Genomic DNA, 12553 nt, shown 5'->3' with positions numbered 1-12553 from the left:
GTCCTAGATGGTGTTGGTCCTAGATGACATGGTGGTGGTCTTAGATGACATGGTGTTGGTACTAAATGGTGTTGGTCCCAGATGGTGTTGGTCCAAGATGGTGTTGGTCCTAGATGGTGTTGGTCCTAGATGGTGTTGGTACTAGATGGTGTTGGTCCTAGATGGTGTTGGTCCTAGATGGTGTTGGTCCTAGATGACATGGTGTTGGTCCTAGATGGTGTTGGTCCTAGATGGTGTTGGACCTAGATGGTGTTGGTCCTAGATGGTGTTGGTCCTAGATGACATGGTGTTGGTCCTAGATGACATGGTGTTGGTCCTAGATGACATGGTGTTGGTCCTAGATGGTGTTGGTCCTAGATGGTGTTGGTCCTAGATGGTGTTGGTCCTAGATGGTGGTGGTCCTAGATGGTGTTGGTCCTAGATGGTGTTGGTCCTATATGGTGTTGGTCCTAGATGACATGGTGTTGGTCCTAGATGGTGGTGGTCCTAGATGGTGTTGGTCCTAGATGGTGTTGGTCCTAGATGGTGTTGGTCCTAGATGGTGTTGGTCATAGATTACATGGTGTTGGTCCTAGATGGTGTTGGTCCTAGATGGTGTTGGTCCTAGATGACATGGTGTTGGTCCTAGATGGTGTTGGTCCTAGATGGTGTTGGTCCTAGATGGTGTTGGTCCTAGATGGTGTTGGTCCTAGATGACATGGTGTTGGTCCTAGATGGTGTTGGTCCTAGATGGTGTTGGTCCTAGATGGTGTTGGTCCTAGATGGTGTTGGTCCTAGATGGTGTTGGTCCTAGATGGTGTTGGTCATAGATGGTGTTGGTCCTAGATGGTGTTGGTCATAGATTACATGGTGTTGGTCCTAGATGGTGTTGGTCCTAGATGGTGTTGGTCCTAGATGGTGTTGGTCATAGATTACATGGTGTTGGTCCTAGATGGTGTTGGTCCTAGATGGTGTTGGTCCTAGATGACATGGTGATGGTCCTAGATGACATGGTGTTGGTCCTAGATGACATGGTGTTGGTCCTAGATGACATGGTGTTGGTCATAGATGGTGTTGGTCCTAGATGGTGTTGGTCCTAGATGGTGTTGGTCCTAGATGGTGTTGGTCCTAGATGACATGGTGTTGGTCCTAGATGGTGTTGGTCCTAGATGACATGGTGTTGGTCCTAGATGGTGTTGGTCCTAGATGACATGGTGTTGGTCCTAGATGACATGGTGTTGGTCCTAGATGACATGGTGTTGGTCCTAGATGGTGTTGGTCCTAGATGACATGGTGTTGGTCCTAGATGTCATGGTGTTGGTCCTAGATGGTGTTGGTCCTAGATGGTGTTGGTCCTAGATGGTGTTGGTCCTAGATGGTGTTGGTCCTAGATGACATGGTGTTGGTCCTAGATTACATGGTCAATAGACATGTCCAAAACTCTAACCTTATTGTTGTAATGACTTCCATTACCTAGTGTTCAGCACTGACAACCTAAATATATTACTATTTATTGCTATGTATTACTATGTATTGTGTTAGGAATCTGCTTATCTGATGATTCAAATGTTTTATGTTCTGGTCTATGATTCACATTAGCCATGTTCTGGTCATATGATTCACATTAGCCATGTTCTGGTCATATGATTCACATTAGCCATGTTCTGGTCATATGATTCACATTAGTCATGTTCTGGTCCTATGATTCACATTAGTCATGTTCTGGTCATATGATTCACATTAGCCATGTTCTGGTCATATGATTCACATTAGTCATGTTCTGGTCTATGATTCACATTAGTCATATTCTGGTCTATGATTCACATTAGTCATGTTCTGGCCTATGATTCACATTAGTCATGTTCTGGTCCTATGATTCACGTTAGTCATGTTCTGGTCTATGATTCACATTAGTTGTGTTCTGGTCATATGATTCACATTAGTCATGTTCTGGTCTATGATTCACATTAGTCATGTTCTGGTCCTATGATTCACATTAGCCATGTTCTGGTCTATGATTCACATTAGTTGTGTTCTGGTCATATGATTCACATTAGTCATGTTCTGGTCTATGATTCACATTAGTCATGTTCTGGTCCTATGATTCACATTAGCCATGTTCTGGTCTATGATTCACATTAGTCATGTTCTGGTCTATGATTCACATTAGTCATGTTCTGGTCTATGATTCACATTAGTCATGTTCTGGTCCTATGATTCACATTAGTCATGTTCTGGTCTATGATATGTTCTGGTCTATGATATGTTCTGGTCTATGATTCACATTAGTCATGTTCTGGTCCTATGATTCACATTAGTCATGTTCTGGTCCTATGATTCTGTTCAGATTGTAAGTTGATGGTTTGTTTTCTGTCTCTAGCTCCGTCGTCTCCCTCCTCCTTCACCCTGAATAAGTCTAATACTCTCAGTACAACGCTTCTCAAGTCCTACTACCCAGGTAAACACCTTTACTCCACCTTTACTCCTCACCATTCTGCCATAGTAGGATCACAGTAGATAGCAGAGAGTACAAGTCAATGGTTGGGAAATGAGAGTTAACTTAAGTTTAGCTTTAGTCCCGTGTGTGTTTGTTGCATTAATCATGTGTTTTTTGATTGATTGAAATGAATCGAAAGTCTATGCATTAATGATAACCAACATCGTCTGTGTGTGAATGTACTATATTCATTTTATTTATTTATTTACTATATTTCTAGCCTTATCTACTGTTCAATGTGCGTTTGGTCTTCTATCTCTCTGTGTTTAGCAGCTCTTCTGTCTCCTGCTATAAGACTGTATTGTTTTGTCAATCTCTCCTCCTCCTCCTCTTCCTCTTCCTTCTATCACTCCTCTTCCTCCTCTTCCTCCTCCTCTTCCTCCTCCTCCTCTTCCTCCTCCTCTTCCCCATCTTCCTCCTCTTCCACCTCCTCTTCCTCCTCTTCTTCCTCCTCTTCTTCTTCCTCCTCTTCCCCTTCCTCTTCCTGCCCTTCATCTTCCTCCTCTTCCACTTCCTCTGCTTCCTCTTCCTTCTATTCCTCCTCTTCCTCTTCCTCCTTCTCTTCCTCCTCCTCTCCCTCTCCCTCTTCCTCTTCCTCATCTTCCTCCACCTCTTCCTCCTCCTCCTCTTCTTCCTCCTCCTCCTTCTCCTCTTCTTCCTCCTCCTCCTCCTCTTCTTCCTCCTCCTCCTTCTCTTCTTCCTCCTCCTCCTCTTCTTCCTCCTCCTCCTTCTCCTCTTCCTCCTCCTCCTCCTCCTCCTCCTCTTCTCTATCTACAATCACATTCACTTTGCTCTGGTATTTAGCTCTCCTCTTTTCTTGCATGCTTTTATTTACTGCTATTTTCTCTCCTCTTCCTCCTCCTCTTCTTCCTCCAACTTCTGCACTTGTTTTGGGATTATGAACAGATCCCTTTGTGCCAACTGCTATCTTAGGTGAGACACGTCTTCTTTTACCACTATATCCATTTCTGCTGAGTGTATTATAGGATTCACCGTTTAACTTGCTTTATCATTAAGACTTTGACAAAGAAAACCTATTTCTATATACATGCAGTAAAGTATTGGGAGGGAACAGCTCTGTTACTGATGATGGCTTCCTCACCTCCATACCTGCCTGCTGCTTCCTCCTCGTCCTCCTCCTCTTCCTAATCCTACTCTTTCTATTCCTCCTCTTCCTCCCTGTCTTATCTCTGTGGTTATCCCCGCCCTGGGCTGAGGCTGGCTTCTCTCCATTCCATCCTCACTGCGTGTGATTTCACCCATGCTGTGCGTTGTGATGTCACCTATGTAACATGTTTGACCTCTCATATGCATGGTCAGACATACGGACTGGATGTGGGGGGGAGTGTAGTTGGGATGGACGGGGGAGGTGTAAGTGGGGAGAAGGTGGGAGGTGTAGTTGGGGACGAGGGGGGAGAGAAGTTGGCCAGGAGGGGGGAGTGTAGTTGGGGAGGAGGGAAGAGGTGTAGTTAGGGTGGAGGGGGGAGGTGTAGTTAGGGATGAGGGGGGAGTGTAGTTGGGATGAAGGGGGAGTGTAGTTGGTGAGAAGGGGGAGTGTAGTTGGGGAGGAGCGGAGTGTAGTTCAGGAGGAGAGGAGTGTAGTTCAGGAGGAGAGGGGAGGGGAGTGTAGGTGGGGAGGAGGGGATGGTGTAGTTTTGGAGGAAGGGGGTGTAGTTGGGGAGGAGGGATGTGTAGTTCAGGAGGAGGGGGAGTGTAGTTGAGTAAGAAGCGGAGGTGTAGTTGCGGACAGGTGTGGCAGCCAGCTCCTATCGCCATGTCCACTGTTACTACAGGTACCTGTAAAGTCACTCTGATACACTAATATGAACACAGAGAGAGATCAACCACTTATATAAACAGAGAGAGGTCAACCACTTATATGAACAGAGAGAGAGATCAACCACTTCTATAAACAGAGAGATCAACCACTTCTATAAACAGAGAGAGAGATCACCCACTTTTATAAACAGAGAGAGAGATCAACCACTTATATAAACAGAGAGAGAGATCAACCACTTATATAAACAGAGAGAGATCAGCCACTTATATAAACAGAGAGAGATCAACCACTTATATAAACTGAGAGAGATCAACAACATATATAATCAGAGAGAGATCAGCCACTTCTATTAACAGAGAGAGAGATCAACCACTTTTATAAACAGGGAGAGAGATCAACCACTTATATGAACAGAGAGAGAGATCAACCACTTTTATAAACTGAGAGAGATCAACAACATATATAATCAGAGAGAGATCAACCACTTCTATAAACAGAGAGAGAGAGAGATCAACCACTTATATAAACAGAGAGAGAACAACCACATATAAGCAGAGAGAGAGAGAGAGAGAGATCAACCACTTATATAAACAGAGAGAGAGATCAACCACTTCTATAAACAGAGAGAGAGATCAACCACTTCTATAAACAGAGAGAGATCAGCCACTTATATAAACAGAGAGATCAACCACTTATGTAAACAGAGAGAGATCAGCCACTTATATAAACAGAGAGAGATCAACCACTTATGTAAATAGAGAGCGAGATCAACCACTTACATAAACAGAGAGAGAGAGATCAACCACTTATATAAACATAGAGAGAGATCAACCACTTATATAAACAGAGGGTGAGATCAACCACTTATATAAACATAGAGAGAGAGAGAGAGTTCAACTACTTATAAACAGAGAGAGAGAGATCAACCACTTCTAATAACAGAGAGAGAGATCAACCACTTCTATTAACAGAGAGATCAGCCACTTATATAAACTGAGAGAGATCAACAACTTATATAAGGAGAGACAGAGAGAGAGAGAGATCAACCACTTATATAAACAGGGAGAGATCAACCAATAGTTTAAACAGAAAGAGAGTGAGAGCGATCAACCACTTATATGAATATAGAGATAGAAAGATCAGCCACTTATATAAACAGAGAGATAGAGAGATCAACCACTTATATAAACAGAGAGAGAGAGATCAACCACTTATATAAACAGAGAGAGAGAGATCAACCACTTATATAAACAGAGAGAGAGAGAGAGAGATCAACCACATATAAGCAGAGAGAGATCAACCACGTATGTAAACAGAAAGAGAGAGAGAGAGAGATCAACCACTTATATAAACAGAGAGAGAGAGATCAACCACTTCTATAAATAGAGAGAGATCAGCCACTTATATAAACAGAGAGAGAGATCTACCACTTCTATAAACAGAGAGAGATCAGCCCCTTATATAAACAGAGAGAGATCAACCACTTATGTAAACAGAGAGAGATCAGCCACTTATATAAACAGAGTGAGATCAACCACTTATGTGAATAGAGAGTGAGATCAACCACTTACATAAACAGAGAGAGAGATCAACCACTTCTATTAACAGAGTTCAACCACTTATATAAACAGAGATCGACCACTTATATAAACAGAGAGAGAGAGATCAACCACTTCCATAAACAGAGAGAGAGATCAACCACTTATTTAAATAGAGAGTGAGATCAACCACATATATAAACAGAGAGAGAGAGATCAACCACCTACATAAACAGAGAGAGAGATCAGCCACTTATATAAACAGAGAGAGAGAGATCAACCACTTCTATAAACAGAGAGAGAGAGATCAACCACTTCTATAAACAGAGAGAGAGAGAGATCAACCACTTCTATAAACATAGAGAGAGAGAGAGATCAACCACTTATGTAAATAAGGAGAGAGATCAACCACTTATATAAACAGAGAGAGAGAGAGAGAGATCAACCTGTAAATAGAGAGAGAGATCAGCCACTTATATAAACAGAGAGAGCGATCAACCATTATATAAGCAGAGAGAGATCAACCACTTATGTAAACAGAGAGAGATCAGCCACTTATATAAACAGAGAGAGAGATCAACCACTTCTATAAACAGAGAGAGAGAGATCAACCACTTATATAAACAGAGAGAGAGAGAGAGATCAACCACATATAAGCAGAGAGAGATCAACCACGTATGTAAACAGAAAGAGAGAGAGAGAGAGATCAACCACTTATATAAACAGAGAGAGAGAGATCAACCACTTCTATAAATAGAGAGAGATCATCCACTTATATAAACAGAGAGAGAGATCAACCACTTCTATAAACAGAGAGAGATCAGCCCCTTATATAAACAGAGAGAGATCAACCACTTATGTAAACAGAGAGAGATCAGCCACTTATATAAACAGAGAGAGATCAACCACTTATGTAAATAGAGAGTGAGATCAACCACTTATGTGAATAGAGAGTGAGATCAAACACTTACATAAACAGAGAGAGAGATCAACCACTTCTATTAACAGAGTTCAACCACTTATATAAACAGAGATCAACCACTTATATAAACAGAGAGAGAGAGATCAACCACTTCCATAAACAGAGAGAGAGATCAACCACTTATTTAAACAGAGAGAGAGATCAACCACCTACATAAACAGAGAGAGAGATCAGCCACTTATATAAACAGAGACAGAGAGATCAACCACTTCTATAAACAGAGAGAGAGATCAACCACTTCTATAAACAGAGAGAGAGAGAGAGAGAGATCAACCACTTCTATAAACAGAGAGAGAGAGAGAGAGAGATCAACCACTTCTATAAACAGAGAGAGAGAGATCAACCACTTATGTAAATAGAGAGAGAGATCAACCACTTATATAAACAGAGAGAGAGAGAGAGATCAACCACTTATGTAAATAGAGAGAGAGATCAGCCACTTATATAAACAGAGAGAGCGATCAACCATTATATAAACAGAGAGAGATCAACCACTTATATAAACAGAGAGAGATCAGCCACTTATATAAACAGAGAGAGAGATCAACCACTTCTATAAACAGAGAGAGAGAGAGATCAACCACTTTATAAACAGCGAGAAATCAGCTACTTATATAAACAGAGAGAGATCAACCACTTATGTAAACAGAGAGTGAGATCAACCACTTACATAAACAGAGAGAGAGAGAGAGATCAACCACTTACATAAACAGAGAGAGAGAGATCAACCACTTACATAAACAGAGAGAGAGAGATCAACCACTTATATAAACATAGAGAGAGATCAACTACTTATATAAACATAGAGAGAGATCAACCACTTATATAAACAGAGGGTGAGATCAACCACTTATATAAACTGAGAGAGATCAACAACATATATAATCAGAGAGAGATCAGCCACTTCTATTAACAGAGAGAGAGATCAACCACTTTTATAAACAGGGAGAGAGATCAACCACTTATATGAACATAGATAGAGATCAACCACTTATATAAGGAGAGACAGAGAGAGAGAGAGAGAGAGAGAGAGAGATCAACCACTTATAAACAGAGAGAGAGATCAACCACTTATAAACAGAGAGAGATCAACCACTTATATAAACAGGGAGAGATCAGCTACTAATTTAAACAGAATGAGAGTGAGAGCGATCAACCACTTATATGAATATAGAGATAGAAAGATCAGCCACTTATATAAACAGAGAGATAGAGAGATCAACCACTTATATAAACAGAGAGAGAGAGATCAACCACTTATATAAACATAGAGAGAGATCAACAACTTATATAAGCAGAGAGAGATCAACCATTATATAAGCAGAGAGAGATCAACCACTTCTATAAACAGAGAGAGAGAGAGATCAACCACTTCTATAAATAGAGAGAGATCAGCCACTTCTATAAACAGAGAGAGATCAACCACTTCTATAAATAGAGAGAGATCAGCCACTTATATAAACAGAGAGAGAGAGATCAACCACTTCTATAAACAGAGAGAGAGAGAGATCAACCACTTATATAAACAGAGAGAGATCAACCACATATAAGCAGAGAGAGAGAGAGAGAGATCAACCACTTATATAAACAGAGAGAGAGATCAACCACTTCTATAAACAGAGAGAGAGATCAACCACTTCTATAAACAGAGAGAGATCAGCCACTTATATAAACAGAGAGAGAGATAGATCAACCACTTCTATAAACAGAGAGAGAGATCAACCACTTATATAAACAGAGAGAGAGATCAGCCACTTATATAAACAGAGAGATCAACCACTTATGTAAACAGAGAGAGATCAGCCACTTATATAAACAGAGAGAGATCAACCACTTATGTAAATAGAGAGTGAGATCAACCACTTACATAAACAGAGAGAGAGAGATCAACCACTTATATAAACATAGAGAGAGATCAACCACTTATATAAACAGAGGGTGAGATCAACCACTTATATAAACATAGAGAGAGAGAGAGAGAGTTCAACTACTTATAAACAGAGAGAGAGAGATCAACCACTTCTAATAACAGAGAGAGAGATCAACCACTTCTATTAACAGAGAGATCAGCCACTTATATAAACTGAGAGAGATCAACAACTTATATAAGGAGAGACAGAGAGAGAGAGAGATCAACCACTTATAAACAGAGAGAGATCAACCACTTATATAAACAGGGAGAGATCAACCAATAATTTTAACAGAAGGAGAGTGAGAGCGATCAACCACTTATATGAATATAGAGATAGAAAGATCAGCCACTTATATAAACAGAGAGAGAGATCAACCACTTATATAAACATAGAGATAGAGAGATCAACCACTTATATAAACAGAGAGAGAGATCAACCACTTATATAAACATAGAGATAGAGAGATCAGCCACTTATATAAACAGAGAGAGATCAGCCACTTATATAAACAGAGAGAGAGAGAGATCAACCACTTTATAAACAGCGAGAAATCAGCTACTTATATAAACAGAGAGAGATCAACCACTTATGTAAACAGAGAGTGAGATCAACCACTTACATAAACAGAGAGAGAGAGAGAGATCAACCACTTACATAAACAGAGAGAGAGAGAGATCAACCACTTACATAAACAGAGAGAGAGAGATCAACCACTTATATAAACATAGAGAGAGATCAACTACTTATATAAACATAGAGAGAGATCAACCACTTATATAAACAGAGGGTGAGATCAACCACTTATATAAACTGAGAGAGATCAACAACATATATAATCAGAGAGAGATCAGCCACTTCTATTAACAGAGAGAGAGATCAACCACTTTTATAAACAGGGAGAGAGATCAACCACTTATATGAACATAGATAGAGATCAACCACTTATATAAGGAGAGACAGAGAGAGAGAGAGAGAGAGAGAGAGAGATCAACCACTTATAAACAGAGAGAGAGATCAACCACTTATAAACAGAGAGAGATCAACCACTTATATAAACAGGGAGAGATCAGCTACTAATTTAAACAGAATGAGAGTGAGAGCGATCAACCACTTATATGAATATAGAGATAGAAAGATCAGCCACTTATATAAACAGAGAGATAGAGAGATCAACCACTTATATAAACAGAGAGAGAGAGATCAACCACTTATATAAACATAGAGAGAGATCAACAACTTATATAAGCAGAGAGAGATCAACCATTATATAAGCAGAGAGAGATCAACCACTTCTATAAACAGAGAGAGAGAGAGATCAACCACTTCTATAAATAGAGAGAGATCAGCCACTTCTATAAACAGAGAGAGATCAACCACTTCTATAAATAGAGAGAGATCAGCCACTTATATAAACAGAGAGAGAGAGATCAACCACTTCTATAAACAGAGAGAGAGAGAGATCAACCACTTATATAAACAGAGAGAGATCAACCACATATAAGCAGAGAGAGAGAGAGAGAGATCAACCACTTATATAAACAGAGAGAGAGATCAACCACTTCTATAAACAGAGAGAGAGATCAACCACTTCTATAAACAGAGAGAGATCAGCCACTTATATAAACAGAGAGAGAGATAGATCAACCACTTCTATAAACAGAGAGAGAGATCAACCACTTATATAAACAGAGAGAGAGATCAGCCACTTATATAAACAGAGAGATCAACCACTTATGTAAACAGAGAGAGATCAGCCACTTATATAAACAGAGAGAGATCAACCACTTATGTAAATAGAGAGTGAGATCAACCACTTACATAAACAGAGAGAGAGAGATCAACCACTTATATAAACATAGAGAGAGATCAACCACTTATATAAACAGAGGGTGAGATCAACCACTTATATAAACATAGAGAGAGAGAGAGAGAGTTCAACTACTTATAAACAGAGAGAGAGAGATCAACCACTTCTAATAACAGAGAGAGAGATCAACCACTTCTATTAACAGAGAGATCAGCCACTTATATAAACTGAGAGAGATCAACAACTTATATAAGGAGAGACAGAGAGAGAGAGAGATCAACCACTTATAAACAGAGAGAGATCAACCACTTATATAAACAGGGAGAGATCAACCAATAATTTTAACAGAAGGAGAGTGAGAGCGATCAACCACTTATATGAATATAGAGATAGAAAGATCAGCCACTTATATAAACAGAGAGAGAGATCAACCACTTATATAAACATAGAGATAGAGAGATCAACCACTTATATAAACAGAGAGAGAGATCAACCACTTATATAAACATAGAGATAGAGAGATCAGCCACTTATATAAACAGAGAGAGATCAGCCACTTATATAAACAGAGAGAGAGAGATCAACCACTTTATAAACAGCGAGAAATCAGCTACTTATATAAACAGAGAGAGATCAACCACTTATGTAAACAGAGAGTGAGATCAACCACTTACATAAACAGAGAGAGAGAGAGAGATCAACCACTTACATAAACAGAGAGAGAGAGATCAACCACTTACATAAACAGAGAGAGAGAGATCAACCACTTATATAAACATAGAGAGAGATCAACTACTTATATAAACATAGAGAGAGATCAACCACTTATATAAACAGAGGGTGAGATCAACCACTTATATAAACTGAGAGAGATCAACAACATATATAATCAGAGAGAGATCAGCCACTTCTATTAACAGAGAGAGAGATCAACCACTTTTATAAACAGGGAGAGAGATCAACCACTTATATGAACATAGATAGAGATCAACCACTTATATAAGGAGAGACAGAGAGAGAGAGAGAGAGAGAGAGAGATCAACCACTTATAAACAGAGAGAGAGATCAACCACTTATAAACAGAGAGAGATCAACCACTTATATAAACAGGGAGAGATCAGCTACTAATTTAAACAGAATGAGAGTGAGAGCGATCAACCACTTATATGAATATAGAGATAGAAAGATCAGCCACTTATATAAACAGAGAGATAGAGAGATCAACCACTTATATAAACAGAGAGAGAGAGATCAACCACTTATATAAACATAGAGAGAGATCAACAACTTATATAAGCAGAGAGAGATCAACCATTATATAAGCAGAGAGAGATCAACCACTTCTATAAACAGAGAGAGAGAGAGATCAACCACTTCTATAAATAGAGAGAGATCAGCCACTTCTATAAACAGAGAGAGATCAACCACTTCTATAAATAGAGAGAGATCAGCCACTTATATAAACAGAGAGAGAGAGATCAACCACTTCTATAAACAGAGAGAGAGAGAGATCAACCACTTATATAAACAGAGAGAGATCAACCACATATAAGCAGAGAGAGAGAGAGAGAGATCAACCACTTATATAAACAGAGAGAGAGATCAACCACTTCTATAAACAGAGAGAGAGATCAACCACTTCTATAAACAGAGAGAGATCAGCCACTTATATAAACAGAGAGAGAGATAGATCAACCACTTCTATAAACAGAGAGAGAGATCAACCACTTATATAAACAGAGAGAGAGATCAGCCACTTATATAAACAGAGAGATCAACCACTTATGTAAACAGAGAGAGATCAGCCACTTATATAAACAGAGAGAGATCAACCACTTATGTAAATAGAGAGTGAGATCAACCACTTACATAAACAGAGAGAGAGAGATCAACCACTTATATAAACATAGAGAGAGATCAACCACTTATATAAACAGAGGGTGAGATCAACCACTTATATAAACATAGAGAGAGAGAGAGAGAGTTCAACTACTTATAAACAGAGAGAGAGAGATCAACCACTTCTAATAACAGAGAGAGAGATCAACCACTTCTAT

At 39.5% G+C, this 12553-nt stretch overlaps 1 protein-coding gene across 3 annotated transcripts in view; it reads left to right on the top strand.

The window, feature by feature from the left end:
* The window catches only part of LOC106596771 (receptor-type tyrosine-protein phosphatase mu), a 548750-nt gene that overhangs the window by 341377 nt on the left and 194820 nt on the right, over positions 1–12553 (top strand). For all 3 annotated transcript variants that reach the window (XM_045714448.1, XM_045714447.1, XM_045714446.1), the window contains one exon: positions 2360–2437. In XM_045714448.1, the coding sequence (XP_045570404.1) occupies positions 2360–2437 (78 nt within the window). The remainder of the gene's footprint in view (positions 1–2359; positions 2438–12553) is intronic.

The sequence above is a fragment of the Salmo salar genome, chromosome ssa03 (assembly GCF_905237065.1).
Source record: "Salmo salar chromosome ssa03, Ssal_v3.1, whole genome shotgun sequence".
Lineage (NCBI taxonomy): Eukaryota > Metazoa > Chordata > Actinopteri > Salmoniformes > Salmonidae > Salmo > Salmo salar.
This window is presented reverse-complemented; position numbering and strand designations above follow the sequence as displayed.